Source organism: Lonchura striata, chromosome 2 (assembly GCF_050655825.1).
Source record: "Lonchura striata isolate lonStrDom1 chromosome 2, ASM5065582v1, whole genome shotgun sequence".
Lineage (NCBI taxonomy): Eukaryota > Metazoa > Chordata > Aves > Passeriformes > Estrildidae > Lonchura > Lonchura striata.
This window is the reverse complement of record NC_140704.1, coordinates 17014389-17031948: the sequence shown is the minus strand read 5'-3', so window position 1 is coordinate 17031948 and position 17560 is coordinate 17014389. Positions and strand designations below refer to the sequence as shown.

The 17560-nt window shown below is 37.4% G+C and overlaps 1 protein-coding gene across 2 annotated transcripts in view; it reads left to right on the top strand.

Annotated features, from left to right (window-relative positions):
• Window positions 1-17560, top strand: part of MYO3A (myosin IIIA) — a 117093-nt gene that overhangs the window by 68863 nt on the left and 30670 nt on the right. For both annotated transcript variants that reach the window (XM_085565317.1, XM_085565325.1), the window contains exons 17-22: window positions 1700-1826; window positions 2554-2764; window positions 4615-4762; window positions 12000-12153; window positions 13632-13720; window positions 15471-15600. In XM_085565317.1, the coding sequence (XP_085421443.1) occupies window positions 1700-1826; window positions 2554-2764; window positions 4615-4762; window positions 12000-12153; window positions 13632-13720; window positions 15471-15600 (859 nt within the window). The remainder of the gene's footprint in view (window positions 1-1699; window positions 1827-2553; window positions 2765-4614; window positions 4763-11999; window positions 12154-13631; window positions 13721-15470; window positions 15601-17560) is intronic.

Below are 17560 nucleotides of genomic sequence, written 5' to 3'. Positions count from 1 at the left end.
TGTTCAGTGTTTTATTAGCAGAAAGCTATGGACAGGAAAAATCTTAAAACCGAGACCTAAACAAAGCTTTATTTCTTTGAAATTTGCTTTTAACTGACTGACAGGCTTTAAAAGTAACTACTGTCAGTATTCTCTGTCTAAAAGTCACAGTTTTATTTCAGGCTGCACAGCAAAAATATTAAGAAAGGACTGCCTGAGGGGAACAATAATTATGTTGTATGAGACAGATCAAGCCAGATTTCAAACACACTGGAAAAGGGCAGAAAAATGTCAGCAGCTATATATATTGTACAGCATGATGGCAGAAGTTAAGCTATCCATTTCTTTGCATTTCAGCTGTGTCCCTAAGCTTAAAATGAAAATGAGTGCTTAATCCTAAGTAAACTGTGTGCCAATTATCCTCAGCATAATTTTTTAGAGTGAGCTTATCCAGTTTGTCTTGCTGTCACTAGAATCACTATTTATTAACTGCTAGATTAACTTCTGAAAGTGTTGAAAACAAGCTCACGTATTCTAGAGCAATTAGAGATTTTGTCTGAGTAAATGATGCCTGACATGGTACCAGCAAAGTATTGAATAATATGGATAAAATGCTGTGCAATTATAAAAAGCTCATAGTTAAAAAATACCAATCAGATTTTAAGAACTGCTTCTTATAAAACTGCTACAAAAGTTTTCAACCTGCTATTTATAAAACATGCTATGCTTCAAAATACAATGTCACAGACTGCTAGTCTGCTTTACAGGTACACCTAGAATTTTCTGAATAAAAAACACTCAGATCATCAGGTATAATGATAAACATACACTGTTCAGATGAAAATTTGCAACTAAAATCCAAGTCCAACCTGCAATGAAAGCATTATTTTATTAATTCCAAATATTACTTTAAATTTATTTGTGTATTTGTGTATATTGACTGTATATCACTTCACTGTCCAAAGTAATAACAGCCTTTTTCATGACAGAGTCCCTTTTCACAGAATCACAGAATTAACTAGGTTGGAAAAGACCTTTGAGATAGTCAAGTCCAACCTATGACCTAACACCACCTTAGCAACTAAACCATGGCAGAACCTCCTAAATAATTTGAAATCTAGTTTTGTTTAAGCAAAGTCCACATTAAGATGCTTTGGTGAGTTCCTAACTGACATTTTGAAGGATAAAGTGCTTTGCCAAATTGGAGGTGTGAGGCCTCACTCTTCTCCCTGAGAAACTTTTTCTGATGACATGGGTAGGAGATGATATAGACCTATTATTTGGAGTACCTTTGTTTCCATGATGCAAGAAACATCAATACAGATTTTTTTCTATTTTTTGTTGATCTAGGTATTAAATCTTTAGACATGTTTACACCTGCAGGCACAGTAAAGTGTAGATATAAATAACCTCTGAATTCTTTCTATGTAAGGGGGTATGCACACCACTGTTTTTGATTTCCTTACTTCCGGTCAGCTCTGTCCTGTCAACAAGTAGAGAAGAGAAGTTAGGCTATGGTTTGTCTTGCCCTCTTTGTCTGTTTTACTCTTGAAAGACTTTGCTAAGTACAGAATGGGAATAATTACTGGAACAGCACCCCTAGAAGTAGTGGGCACATAGCAGACAGCAGGAAACAACACACACATATGCCCATGGCATAAAGCACAGAGACAAATTACCTGGCTATTAAGTGTTGCATTTTTTTTAATATACTTTTCAGGAACTTGGAAGTGTGTACAGTGTCCTGGCTGCCATTTTAAATGTGGGTAACATTGAATTTTCTGCAGTAGTATCTGAACATATGATTGACAAGAGCAACATTTCCAATCCTGTAGCCCTTGAAAACTGTGAGTGTTTTTTCTTAACTATTTTTTTCTTTAGAATCTTTATAGCAAATTTATTTTATAGTAAGAGAGGTATCAATGAAAATTGTATTCACATGGAAATTTTGCAAGAATAATTAAAAACTGAAAGTAGATTAATTCTAAGCCCACCTGAATTCAAATGCAGAAAATAAAAAAATTTCCATGTTATGCATCTTATTTGACTAACCAGTGCACTGGCATACAGGAAACATGACTAATACTGCAGATGCCTGAAAAAATCTTTGGAATTTTTCCAAGGTTATTTGAACATTTGATGGAGAACTTCATTAACACATTGAGCATTTTTTTCCCAGTTTCTTTCTCAGTTGCTCATTCCATGTTCCCCACATTTGCCTGTGGAAATATGGCTCACTAATTCTTTAGAAGGAATTCCTTACATTATAAGCTGCTAGGAGGTAGAGGAGGCAGGAGGCAAAGGTTCTCCAGAAATTTGCTGCACTTTCTTAGTAATTACACCTGGGAAAAAATGAAGTCTTCTCACCATCTTCTTGTATGTTTCCTTGCCATAGAAAAATATTGTGGAACTGGGAAAGAAATATCCCTTTTTTGGAGCAAAAAGAGAACAGCAGTGACTTGTATGAGTGGGTTATAACTGAGAGGGGTATTCACACCTCACGACTTGGGTACTTCTAACATAGTCACCTTCCAAAATCTGTCTCTGAGCTATACCTGTGACATTCCTTCCCAGGTGCATCCCTGCTGTGTATTCAGGCAGATGAACTGCAAGAGGCCCTCACCTCTCACTGTGTAGTGACTCGAGGAGAAACAATTATTCGTCCCAACACTGTGGAAAAAGCCACTGATGTCAGAGATGCCATGGCCAAAGCCCTGTATGGGCGCCTCTTCAGCTGGATAGTCAATCGCATCAACACTTTGCTCAAACCTGACAAACATTTAAGGTAAAAGATTTTGCAGAATAAAGGGGTGTTTTTTTCCTGTGGTAATAATATTGTCTTACACTGGAGCGGTTAGTGTAGTGAAGTTTTTTTCTCTGCTACTTTTTTGTTTATGACCCCACCATGTCAAACATGGTTTGTCCTGTTCATAGTATGTAGTGAAAATACAGTAGATATAGTTGGAAAAGCATCTGGTGTTTTCCTGTTGATCTTTACTCATCTAACCCTTATTCTTTTTCTTTTGTATGTCTAAACCTTTTAACTTTCAACCCTTTTTCTTTCATATTTTTTCAGAGTAAACTTTTTATTCATCATGTTGATTACATAGGCCAAATTCTGCCTTATTTACACTGATGATGTTTCTTTCGTCACTGTTATTATGAGCATGGTTTCATATATGAATGGGAATAGTTTTTAAACATATTTAATAAAGGTGTTGTCCACTTTACACTTACAAGGTGACATTTTAAACAACATATCAATAGCAAATAGCTTTTGTTTGCAGATCTCCTGGATCTGTAGATTTCCTGGATTTTTTCTTTTAAACATCAGAGGAGAGCCAAGGCTGCAATCCTAAAATTTGTCTAAATTTTTAAGTATTTGGTTATAGCAGAGCAACAATAAACAGAACTTCTATCAGTAAGTGATAGGATAAAATCCATGATAGATGGGTCAGCACTTCTAGCCTGTGTGCCTCTCTGAGTTGTCTGTTACAGAGCCCTTTTCAAACTGAATACTTACTTAGCATGCTGGTGAAGAGGGAGAAAATTCAACCTGAAATGCTCACTATAAATAAAACCCAAACAAACTTTGCTTGATTTTGTGATAGTAACATAATTTGCATTTTCTATTTTAATGTAATGAGCTCTGAAAATGGAATAGGGAAGATAAATTTTAGCAGTCTATTCATCAAAAATGTAATTTTGAGACAGATTAAATAGTCACAAAATTCCAATCCCTCCACAATGAAATGCTTCCTTTTTTGAGATGGACTTCATAAAGAGGTTTAAGTGCTATTCATGAGTCTTGAGGCTGATTTGTAATTTCTTCCTAAATCTTTATTTAAAAAATTATTACAGATAGCCCCTCAAAGAGGTTTTATAGAAATAATGTGATTTCTATTTTACTTGCCTAGAAAGGTCACTAATGTCAACCTCAGTTTGTTATAAAATTATATCCTCTTAATTTTTGCTTCAGCAAATAAATATTAAAGCTTTTTTGCAGTTGCAGAAGTGATCACATATCTTGAGTATGCCCTACTTAAAATATCAAACCAAAGTTTTTCCAGTGCTTCTCTGGAATTTAATTGGTAATTTAAATTCATACCACATCCCAGTGCATAAAGTTATTTAGCTGCATAAATGATCTAGCTAGTCATTCTTTTTACTTTAAACTAAGCAGTTTTAATTGTTATGAGTAAATAATATGAAGAAATAATACTTAATGACAACAGTCTTTAATTTCAGGATACTGGTGACTAAAGCCTGTGTTATTACAAGAGAAACAAAAGGAACTGCATGTTCTTTCTGTACTGTTGTCAGCTTTTTAGAATAATTACTTATAAATATTAGTGTAAAAATAAAATTGTAAATCCCCTATTCACTTATCAGTTAACTTGGTCATTATGTGGTTTAGCATATCTGGTCTGCATTGCAGTAATCTTTGAATTTATCTGTGTTTATGTGTTTCAAACTAACAATTATTATCAATTTAAGAGCTCTCTGGTTCAGCAAAACTTATACTGTCTAACTGGTGTACAGATTTGGCCCATGATTTTCTTTTGTGAAATAGTAATGAAGGTAGTTAATGAAAAATGAAGATACAACAATGAAAAGTATATTTCATCTTTGCAGTGAAAATGATGATGGCTTGAATATTGGAATTCTTGATATCTTTGGCTTTGAGAATTTCAAAAAAAATTCTTTTGAACAACTGTGTATCAACATTGCCAATGAGCAAATTCAGTTCTACTTCAATCAACATGTCTTTGCCTGGGAACAGGTATGTGTTGGTTATTTTGATGAATCTTTAGTATTACTAAACACATAAAACATATAAAGCTTTCAGTATTAGTGAACATATAAAACTTTGTCTCAAGAAACGACACTGTTCCTTCTCCATGATAGCTTGTAAATAGCAGATTATAAAAAATATTTTTAAGTATGTTTTCCATGAAGCAGTGCTTGTTATTTGCAAGTAAAATGCTAACATAAAATGCATTAAACTTGAAATTTACAGTAACTAAGCAACATAACACTGTGCACTGTGATAATCTGATTGATGCAAATGCAGTGTTGTTTTCTTGAGGAATAATGAGTGTTATAATGTATGATTCAATAGTAAAAAAGTAAATGAGTGGTAACAAAATTTTGAAAGTGCAAAGTTCATAATAGTTTACTAATAAGCTTAATGATCACTGAAATTACATTATTAAAAACTGCAAATTTCACAATTGTTTTGTTCTTCTTGAGAAAATAGATCATCTCAGCTAAATAATGATATATTTAATCTAAATAATTTATTTTAAAACAGAAAAGGAATAACACTGTCAATATAAAAGTTCATTAATTTGGAGAGGGAAAAACCTGAAAAAAAATCATCTCAGCTTTGTAAATAATTCCAGGAGATTTAAATTAACCACCTTTAAATCATCATTCAATATTGTTATTTGAAGAAATAACATTTTCAGGGAAAAAAAAATGATCTTGCTGGAAATTGAAATATTTCAGAATTCTATACGGCAGAACAGTCAGAATTCAAACCATAGGTGAAATTGTACTTCTGTTGTTTTACTGAAATTAGTGATGTTTATGATACATGGATGAAAATTCTTCTGAACTGTAATTTTTAGTGGAAACAGAGTATTTTGTCAGTGTTAATCACTGTTTCAAGGATGAGCTACAAGTCTGGAATATGTCTATGCAGGTGTGTACATGCATGTACATGCCTGTGTCAGTCTAGAAATGAATGCATTTATGTGTAATATAACAATTTTTTTAATGGCTCAATATTTTATCCTCTTCCCGTTTATTTCAGGAAATGTTGTCTTGCAGTCTTGTATCTTGTAGGTTTTTTTATAGATTTATGTACAAGATTATTGACACAAGTTTTTCTTGGTTTTAATATCATCCAAAAGCCAGAGAAAATTTTAACTAGATCTCCTGTAATTACTTTGGCATCTTCTTTACAAAGTACACAAGTTCACAAAAGAAGGTCACTTGGCTATTGCTGTTTCTAACAGTTGGGAGATGGAAATAGCACAGACTGCAGCAACAATATTTATTTCTGTCAAACCCAGGCACTGACCCGATCCCATGGACTTGCATATGTCCACTTTTCACTAATTGATCCACCTGTGTTCAGTCTTTCTTGCCCCAGACTTTTCCCCTGGTCTCAGGGACCTGGGATTATCAGTCAAGATCAATGCAAAGAAGGCACTGAATATCTCAGCCTTTTCTATATCATCCACAAACTTGTTCAGCAGCAGGACCACATTCTCCCTAGTTACCTTCTGTTGCTGAGGGGCCAGTCTTGGCTTTCCTAGCCCTATTCCTGTACACCCAAATATTGTCTTAATGTTCCTTCTCTTTTTTAAATAGAGTCAAGTTCAGTATAATTGACCTTTACTTGTTTCTACATATCCCATTACAGAACTTTTTGGCCAGACCTATCTTACTGCAGAAGTTTGTGGTGTCACCATGTAGGAGGAATAGTTTGCTCCCTTGCATGTGCTTTCCTGCACACTGGTCAGGGTGGTTATTCTGCTACTGAGCAGATAGGGGGAAAAATTCTTATTTTGACAATATATAGTTTGCCCATTTCTCCCTGTAGGAAATTAATACAACTCCTCTATAGAATCCATAGAAGGGGAAGGTAATCTTTATTTACAGAATCTCTAAGTACATAAATTTTATCCATTTCCATTCATTCTCTCACAGATTTCATGGACACACAGATACATAGAATGCACCATGGTATATGTGGGTGGGTGTGAGTGTGTTCAAATGGTCTGGCCAAGAAAATTTTATGAGTGACATTTAGAATAATGGACACTATCTGGCAAGTCTTCATCATGTCTGTTAGGTTCTTCTTGCTGAAATAGCTTTTGGACATATCTTTTACAGCCTTTAGCAATCATTTTTTGCCTCAAACCCTTATTTACTTCAGCATCCATAACCTTTAGCAAGGCCATTATCTGGCTTTACTTGTTTGGAACATACACATTTTTATGCCTATAGTCCATTTCCATGGTGGGCTTGTGAGAAAATTGTGTGTGATGTGCTATAACCTCGCAGTCATGCTCCTGCTGTCAGCTTCAGTGTTCCACTCACTAACTCTCTGCACTGTGTTTTTATGTAAGTGAAGGCCTTCTGTTCTTGATGTAAGAAACTCTTTCCTCAGTTTTATTGTTGTGAGCAAATGTTCTTCATTCAAATCACAGGCTATGGCACAGCTATTCTAAGACTATTTTTTCTGGTGCTTATATGCACATTCCCATTCATATTTCATTTATACCAGTCCTAGTATTTCTATTACAAGTGTCCACATCCAGCTTGTGATACCAAGTGACTGTCTACCTTAATGTACATCAAACCACTACATCAGATTAAATCAAACTTCATTATATTATCTTGTAACAGTCTCCAAAATATTACTACAAGAGTGCAGAAGGAGCTATATAGATTAAGTTCATGCAAGTGTGGGTGTAAATCTGCCCCTTTCAGAGACAGGAAATGAGAAGTGTGTTATTCTGCATTACAACCCAATGGCACAGAATGATTTGTGGTATGATTCATAGTCATTATAAGACATCACTTTTCATTTATTTTTTACATGGTTGTCCCAGTTTTACATAAAAAAAAAACAGCCTTTGAGAAAGCAGGTGGCTTCAGAGTCTTTTCTGTTCACTGTAAGGACTCTGCTGCGTTGACACCAGTAATGTACTTTAATTGTAAACTAAAACAAAAAATATCACTAATGTAAAACATTAGGATGGCCTCTGCCCTTTGCTGATATATCTGCCTGACTTTCCAAATGACTTTATATGCAAGGGTTTGTGCCTTAGAGTCTAAAAAAAAGAAGTTATGTTTATGAGAAGGCTGATGCCAGAAGTCACGAAGACCTTTGTGCTGACTTTCCCTTAGCCCTGACTGTTGTGCTGCTGGAGCTGTCCTGTTGCTGGGGACCCAGGCTAGTGTCTCTTCACAGCCCTGTGCAGTGCCAGACAGACATGTCAGACTGCCCTGTGCCATCTCAGAAGTCTGCATTGAACACAGGACTGCATTGAACGCTTTAGATATACCCAAGGAAGACTGAAGAATTTAAATTCTTTTACACTTCCCTCAAGAGACGTAAAATGTACAGATACATTATCTTTTCATTCCTTTCCCTGTTTTGCCCTGTTGAATATCATATCACATGTAATTTGATGAAATTTGACATATCTGATTGGAAGCTGAGGCCTAATCAGTTGATTACAGTTTAGTTTGTCATTAGCTCATGTTCACCTAGTAGTAAGTAGTGATTATGTCAACAGAGAAGGTGAATCATATTTTGGTAATTTGACCAATGAAGCCAAGTAGTAAATACACTCTTAAGGTTGATAGTGCTTTGAACGTTGCAGGTGACATTATTTTATCCTTGTCAGTGGTTTCTTTTCTGTATCTGAATCTGAAAAGTGTTCAATTTTGCTTTCCTTGGAAGTGTGGCCTACAAAAAAAAAAAAAAAGTCAGTAGTGTCAGGGGTAGAAGAAAGGAACAGTGGTATTCTCACAACCTGAGGCTCAGGGTGTCAGCTAGAGTGGAGTGCCTGTGGGCCAACATGGACAACTCAAGTCAAAATTAAGAGAATTTATTCTTTATTGTTGACTTAATGTTTGCATTTAAGAATAAAGGCTTTTAGGCCTGAATGCAATCTCCTTTCACTAATTTAACAGAAAGACTGGTGGGTACATAGTTTAAGATAATGATAGTGTAGATTCCCAATAGTAAATGGAGACAAATAGATACATCCCTGTCTCTACTGACTGAGGAGAGAATGTGGCCTCTCAACTTAGTCCCTGCTTTTTGTTTTGCTAGTACAGCGGGGGTTTTTTTGGTTAATATAAAGCAAAGTAGAATTTTTGGACCTTCAGTCCTGTCCTTCAAGGTGTTCCCCTTACATATTAGATACTGATGTAAGTTAATTTCTGTCAGCCCCATGATCTGCAGGTCACATTGTGCAGCAAGACAGCCTTCCCATTCCTTTCTCATTTGTCATTCCCCTATAAGAAGTAAAAGGTTTAATGGCAGCTAAAACATTTTGGAAAGTAGCAAGTTTGCCATCAGCTGGAAGGAATGATAATTTTTGCATTAAATGTATGCAATGTTTATTTTACATTCTCATGACAATTTATCTTCTAGTTTCAGCTGGAAAAGGTTCCTTGTGAATAAGTCTCTGTTGTCTCCACTTAAACCAAAGTGTCATTGTAAAATGTTCCCAGTAAAATGGCATTACTTTATTAAACATGAAGACCATTCCCTAATGCATTTTGTAATTCTTTTGTTACCATTGAAACCAGGTGGTACAAGCTAATGTTGCATAGTTTTGATCATAGGAAAGATACCATGTAATGCTAAGATGAGATTGAGTATAACTCGATTATTCCTTTTGACATCCTATCCACAGGAATACTTTCTAATGGATTATGCTTTAGAATTTCAAGAAATACCTATTTTGTGAAGCTTTCTTGTCAAAAACATCACAGGGGATTGCAAAATCCTGTAGCTGATTCATCTTATTAATTCAAATAAGACCTATTTCATTACAGTTTTATGATGTCTGTCATTAAAGCTTTTATACTTGCTGCTTGTATCCTAATGCTGTCGTTGAAACTAGCACTGCATCAGAAAATGTAATACAATATAATTTCTGAGTCATCTGTCACAGTGGTACCTGGCTTGGTCATCAGCTGTCCTTCAGGAGCCCATGGGAAGTGATGGAGTGAACTCCTTCATATCCTGCTGGGGAGATGGCAGCATTTCCAAAACTGTCAGGGCTGACACTCGTTCAGTTGTCCAGACACAAAGGACACAAACTGAGTGGTCACATGCACTGCAGGCTTGGAGGTCAGGCCCGGGGTGCTGCCTGGCCAGGGAGAGGAGCAGATGTTGCTGTTATAGCACAGCAGTACAGCTACTAAGAGTTCCTTTCTTTTTCAAGGAGAACACTTTTATCAGCTCTCTAAACCAGCCTCTCACAAGCATTTGAAGTTGGAAAAGGTTTATGATTAGACAGGTTGATTGTGAGAGCTTGTTTGAGGATGTCCAAGTGTCACAGAAACACTCTCCTCTGACAGACCTTCCTGAGAAGTCTTTTCCCCTTGCCCCCTTGATAAGATTACTCTAGATAATCCTAAGCAGTACCAGCTGGTTCCATGAACATCTATGTGTCATTGTAGCTGTAGCCCTCAGTTAAACTGCCCCTACTGCCATGTTATCTCTGGGAGATAACACATTCCCTTTCTGCCACCAGCTCCTACAGGTACATAATTAACTTCTCACCTATATCAGTGATACATTTATTATTCTCCTGTCTTGTCCTGCTACTCAGGTCATTGATTAAATTAAAAGGCAAAACCCCACCTGTCCACTGCTTCAGGGGAGACATGAATGAGGTTAATGTTACTTGTCTCAAATGAGGAGTCCTGATGGGGCTATAGGTGAGCTTCTTACTGATTACACCCTTGTGTGGCATATAAACTGAATTATAACCTTTCCTTAGACTGAAAAGTGTCCTGGGAAATTACATCAGTCTGGATACTGAAAAGGTTTAGGTATATATTTTGTGTCCTCTTTCAAATGGATCAGCAGGTTTTTATTTGTGCCTGTATTTTTAGACCAGTCTTATTGATTTTATGCCTTTTGTTGTTTCTCTGAGATTAAGAGGTATGAAACAGATGCTTTTCTGTTGTACATGAAAGTGAACTTCTTTTTTAAATGCTCAATGTGTTGCCTTCTTCACTCATTCAGACTCAAGTGAATGACACATAAGGAGAGGTCTTCCAAGGTTAGAGGTCTTTGAACTCATTAGTATTAGCCATCATTCATTTTTGTGATATTCTTCTCACAATGAATTCAGGATGGCAAAACTGAGTTCTGAACACTATACATAAATACAACACTTATTAAGTCCTATCCTTTGGCAGAGGTATGATTTTTAAAGTAGATCAAAAGCTCTGTGTTTCACAGTACAGCCTGCACAGGACTGAAGGCATCCCTGGCACAAACAGGAGCATTGTGTGGTAGAAAACTGCTATTGCTTTACCTAATTCAAGCAAAAATAATGGGGGGTGGTAGTCCCTAGAGCAACCTTCTCTTGGTAAATCTACAGCTCTCCTCTGCCTTGCTAAAGGATTAAGGAAGGTCGTTCATGTATTTTCCAGCTATAATCTAAATTATAGTCAAGACAAAACCACCACAACACACTGTGGACATATTTGTTATTTGTTTTTTCTTAGTCTGGGAGGAATCCAGGGATATTTGCAGTCTTCAGGAAAAAAACAGCCAGACCAAAAGAATAAAAAAAAAAAAAAAAAAAAAAAGGCAAACAAAGAAATCCACCCCACTAGCTTTTTTGTTGTTTTTAGATCTTGGGGAATAGCTTTCCCTAGTTCCTTAAAAGGAGTGAAAATGTGTTAGAGGCAAATCTGAGGCAATTTCTTTAATTCTTAGGAAGTATGTGCACAGTTCTTTAATTTTAGAAAGTATGTGCACCTTTCTTCTCCACTTAAGAATTTTTCCAGGAATTTGAGGAGAGTGATCAAACAAGTAAAGCCACTGGAACGTGTAGTCACTTTTGTAAATCTTAGCCATCACTTGGATTTAAGCAATGAGTTGGAAATGTAAACATAGCTCTAAATGGTTAAGACATTTTCTACATTTTAGACCAGGGAAATAAATAGACCCTGACATCTCTATTTGCAAACAATATACTGTATCTTCTTCAACTCTGTTTCTTTAATTCTTGCTGTTCCTGTAAAGTATCTTATTTAACCAAATATGCCATAGGAGTATTGAACTTACGTATTCAAAACCAAAATCCCAGCTGACATTTGTTTCTGCAAAACCTTGATGGCTTTAGCCCTGAGGCATACTTTCTCAATGCAGCTTTAATTTGCTACAATTGACAGTTTGTGAATTATTTTCTGAAGTTATTCTGTATACACAGACAAAGCATGCCTTCTGTTTCTTGCTGCAGAATGAATACCTTTACGAAGGTGTTGATGCAAGAGTTATAGAATACGAGGACAACAGGCCCCTCCTAGATATGTTCCTGCAGAAACCAATGGGTCTCTTGTCTCTGCTGGATGAGGAAAGCCGATTCCCACAAGCAACAGATCAGACACTTGTAGGTAAGTATATGGTTCATTTCACAGTTTTACAGCTTGTCTTCTGTTCAATTTCTGTTTGGCACATTCAGTTCAGACTACTGTCACCCTGATTCTTAAGATTTTCTAAAGCCGTCTGAGTTTACATTCTGTTGGAGAACTTTCCCACACAATTTCTATAAACAACATATTGTTTTGCATTCTTTTATGGGGGTGGAGAAACTTGATGTACTAGTGGTTTGTCCAATGTCTTTGGAGAGGTGGCCCATTCACTCTCCAATCCAATGTCACCTTTGGGATAGTATAAAAGTTGGAGTCGGAGAATAAACCTTCTTCTTTACCTTGCAAATAGCAGGTGGCTCGCGTCGTGCTTTCATGTGTCCTATAGCGACAGACTACATGCTAGTTGTGCTTTTAGTGAGCCCCCATTTCAGTGTCACAGTGTGTTTGAGGGAGACATGAATGCTGGGATGGTTGTGCCCTTGAGATTCATAGAGAAACATCAAGAGTGCAAATGAACCTAAGCTGCTGATCCAGGTTTAAAGCTCTCCCACCTTCAGGAATTTTTGCTGCAGAGCTTGAAAAGTAAAGATCAAACTGAATTAAAACTCTAGGTTCATAGACCAAGAACACTGCAAAGTTCAGTTGTGCTCAGCTCTGAGATTTTTGTGAGCTGTATCTGAGCAAGAAATTCAATATGTTTTAAGAGTAATGACTGCAAATATGCTTCAGTACCTTTCAGCAAATTATGCTTTCTGAGTGTTTTCTATTCACCAGTTAAAATTAAAACACCTAAAGTCATTGTAATTCAGATCCTGAATATTTCAGTGCTGTTGAGTAGCTGCAATTACCATTGACTTAATTATTTCAGTGGTATTTCCGTGCAGATAAATCCTGGGTTTACTATTTTTTGAATGGGCAAAGTGTCAAATTAGAGTTTTAGCCAACACCCAATCAGAAGACCTAATAAAATCCCATAACAATGCCTATGCAATTATATGAGCTTGTTGTTCTTTTATCCTCATGCTTTTTAGCCTACAGTACAGAAGCACTCAATCAGTAAATGTTTCCTCATAACTCCTCAAGTAATCCTTAGGAATGATTTCTGCATTGTTTCATATATGTAGATAAAAATCTTGGAAAGGAAAGCCCTGGCAAACATATGTGGATGTGGCACCTGGGGACATGGTTTAGTGGTGAACAGAGTGGTGCTGGATTAAGGGCTTGGACATCTTTTCCTGCCGTAATGATTCTATGATTTTCTGAGGTCACAGATTAAAAAATAGGAACAAAGTAACTTGTCCAAGAGCTCCCATATTCTCTATCCAGTGTCTTCTTTTGTTACAAGAACATTATGGTATCTCTGTCCTTGCAAACATCAGTGTCTATTTTGTGCCTCTGCATTGGCTGAGAAGTCAGGAAATCTCCTTGGAGGGCTACAGGTTCAGAAGAAAATGCTTGTAGAGTAACTCCAGTAAGATAAGCTATGTGTTTCCTTTCAGAAAAATTTGAAGATAATTTGAAATCAAAATATTTTTGGAGACCAAAAAGAGTAGATCTAACCTTTGGAATTTATCATTATGCAGGAAAGGTAAGACACCTGATGATGTTAGTTGGGGACTGTGGAATGGTAGGGCTGGAACGAAATAGAAGAGGTCATCTGAGTTAGTTCTCAACAATTGTCTCTTCAGTCTAGGCATGGGAATGTTGGCAATGCCTTACATATCAAAAATAAATTGAAAAGTTATTATCCCTCATTAAAAAAAAAAAGCAATAGCAGGAGTGTATTTTTCTTAAATGTCACCAGGTAAATGAACTGTGTGTGTTATAGAAGACACAAAACATAGCTGGCATGTAATGCAACTCAACACTCTTCCCCTTAGTTCCTCGAAGTCCTGCACCATGCTTGTTCCCACTTTCCCACTGTTTCTAACCACCACCCAGATCCATTCTTTCTACTACCTCCTACACACCATCAACCTTTCTTAGTTCTGTTCTTTGCCATCAGCCAGACAGAGAGTGCAGGCCCTGCTTCCTGCTTCATTCAGTGAGCAGCAGAGCAGCAGCATCCTTCCTCACTTCCTGCACAAGGTGACTGGCTGCACGTGCTGCACAAACACAGGAGGAGCTGCTGTTACACTGCAGCAGGATGACACTGCTCACCTGAACCTGCCTTGGGAAAGCAGGGGCTCCCACCTCCTTCTGAGCTCTTCTAAAGGGTACAGAGTGAGCACTGATGTCTCACATGGGAAACCATGTTGGGTCTGTGCAGTGCTGGAGCAGCTGGGCTGGGAAGAGGCAAATACTGCCCGTCAACTGATGGAAAATACCTTACACCTTACATAATATAAGACAGCAAGTTACAAAAGCCTCTTGTAACTCCTCTGAACCTCATCTCCAGCTGAGTTGCATTTCACCAGCATAGCATAACTCACTGGAAGGAGTGAAAAGCCAGTCTCCCTCTACCATTCCTGTTAGCAGCCACTGAAGATGGCTAATTACACCAGTGCCCCATCAGTGTTCAAAAAACTCTTTCATTAGGAAGTTTCTTATGCTGTCTAACTGATGTCTTCATTGCTGCCATGTAAATTCATTACCCCTTACTGTGGAACTGGAGAACAATTTATTTCCTCTTCCTTTACAAGTCTTTTTCATCATTTAAGACTTTTGCTGAGTTGTTCTGTGATGGGTTTTTCTAACTTATATGTCCCAGTATCTTCTACCCCTCTTGACACATCAAGTTTTCTTGTGAACCCCTTAGACCATCGAGATAGAACTCTGAAGTTACATTTTGAATTAGGTACACCATTCTTGGAATTTTTAGAGACATTTCAGTTGCCAATAATGCAGTTTGTGATTCTGCAAACTTCCTCTACAGTTAATACAGAGATCCCTAGGAAGAGTGCCAAGTCCTGGGTCCAGTGCAGCATAATATGTATAGCACAGAAAGACTGTAGAGTCATATGGGTAACGCTGTGTGATGTGGTTGAAATCAAGTGCCTTCTTAATTGTGCATTAGCATATATACAGGTGTAAAGGAGGACTGCAATACACTTGTCCTGGTAATAAAGCCACATAGGTCAAAACTACTACCTGCATTAGGAAAAATAAATGTCTCAAGCTGCTTTGGAATTACAGATTTGCATTTAGTCATTTGCATCATATCTCAGTATTGAAAAGGTAGAACTTTTAGTGGTCCAAAAAAAAAAGACTAGAAGTGAGAGTGGGCCTGATAGCTGAAAAACTATTTGTGTATCTTGTTAAAGTCCTATTCCAGAAAGCTTAAATTTACAATTACTTTTCAAAATCCAAGAAGATGTATAAATGCACTTTTTGAACAGGTTCTATATAATGCAAGTGGATTCCTAGCCAAAAATAGAGATACTCTGCCAGCTGATATTGTGCTGCTACTGCGATCATCTGAAAACAACTTGATACGACAGCTGGTAACTCACCCTCTCACAAAAACAGGTATTGCTTTGTGGTGATCTTCTTATTTTTTCCAGCCATCGTGATGACTACTGCTAGGTTTCATATGCCCACTCATTGATGACATTACACACTTTGTGGCTTCACTTTCCAACCATGCAATCTATACTGAATGGAGCTGCAGCCATCTCAAGCTGCAAGGGAGATAGTGGTCTAGTCAAGTGCCAAGGAAGTGGTAGAGACTTCTTTCAAGGTCCTTTCTTCAGGGTAGGGGATCAAGCCAGGGAGTGGAGTGCATCTCTTGAGCTGAGGACTGAACAGGAAGGATCAGGTATGTCACTGGCCTGTTTTGAACAGGGCATATATAAATTGCCTCCATGCAATTTATCTCTAAGTGGTAGAGAACAAAGCTTGGGGCTCCTCTCATCTGCTGCAAAGACTGAGAAGACACTCCTTTATTTACAGCCTTAGAGTTCTATATGATAGGTAACTGATGGGGTCCTTCTAGTAAGCTCTTCCAGAAGAAATTCCTAAATAGAGGTGGAGGAATAAAACTGGCTCTACAGAAATTGCTCCTAAATTGCACCTTGTTTGAGCTATGTCCTTGCAAAGTGTCCTGCCTTCCATTGCAGGATTATGGGTTAGTTTCCTCACAACCAGTTTGTTACAGTGTTGTAGTACTCCCTGTGTGATGGCATTGATGCCATACAGTAAGTACTTTACAACATTATTTTCTTGTGTAATTACATGGGAGACATTTCTAGCAGAAATTTCTAGCAGAAAATTGAAAGTGCCTAATGGAAATGAAAATGTTATCATAACTTACAGAAGCTGAGGTTTTGGCAAGGCTTCTTTACAAAGGGAGCTTTGATATTAGAATGCAAAATTTGGTTTTGGAATTTTATTTTGAGTGTTCCTGGGAAAGCACAGAGCTCAATGCCCTTGCCTGAACTTTTTGGCTTGTTGATATCTGGTAATATACTAAACCATAATTTCCTAGAGTCCAAGTAAGCATCCAAATGGCTCCAAGAACTGATCCCAAGTCTTAATGTTTTGCAAGGTAACTATGAAGGCTGTTTTAGTCTTCTTGTTAAATATTGTGAAACGCTGCATGTAGCATTTCAAAAACTGGCTCAAACCTTCCAGCTAGAGCTAACTGAAGGTTAGGTTTCTGATCCATGTAATTTATCTAGAATCAGAGTAATTGTAGAGAATTACCCAAAGTCCAACCCATCTTCTTATCTCAGGTGGTTCTCTTGGGATGGGCAAAATCTCCTCTGAAGATGTCTCTCTCCACTAAATACAGCAGGGATCCTGTAGACACCTCAATTTCACATAGCTAAAGTTAGCTGTGAGTAATCCTCTCTTATTCCTTCTCACCCTGTGATATTCAGCTGAACTCCAGGGAGGTTTAGGCCTTGATATCATCACATAATACCAGATGCATTACCATGACACATATTTGCAGCTGTTAGTCCAACTCTTATCCACCTCCTCCTGATAGTAGCTGAGCACAGAGAGATACAGGCTCTCCCAGTGGAGAGGGAGATCCCAGTGGTGTTATGTTATTAGCAGAAGCAGTGGCAGCATGCAGCAATGTTTAGGGTTTATCAACACTGAGAGACATGATGGAAAGATCAGCAGAATTTTCATTATTCCTTGAAAAGACCAGTGTCTGTGTAAAGCATGTCAATGCACCTAGTCCTTCAAAGTCATCATAATGAAGATATTGCTTGGCTTAGAATTCCAGAGTTAGAGCCTTAAGACTTTGTCTGTGCTATAAACCAATCAGAGTCAGTGAACAGTGGCTGAAGCATTCCCACAGGGCTGCTCATTCTGATTAATGGTTAGAATGCCTCCCTGGGACAGTTTTGGTCCATTTCAGCTAGTAGCCACCCAGGAATACCCAGCCACACTTCAGAGGAAGAACAGGCCAGTGATGGTTTCCAGCAAGTTCTGTGAAAAAATACAATCTTATTTTTACCAGGGGTTGAAAGAGTAG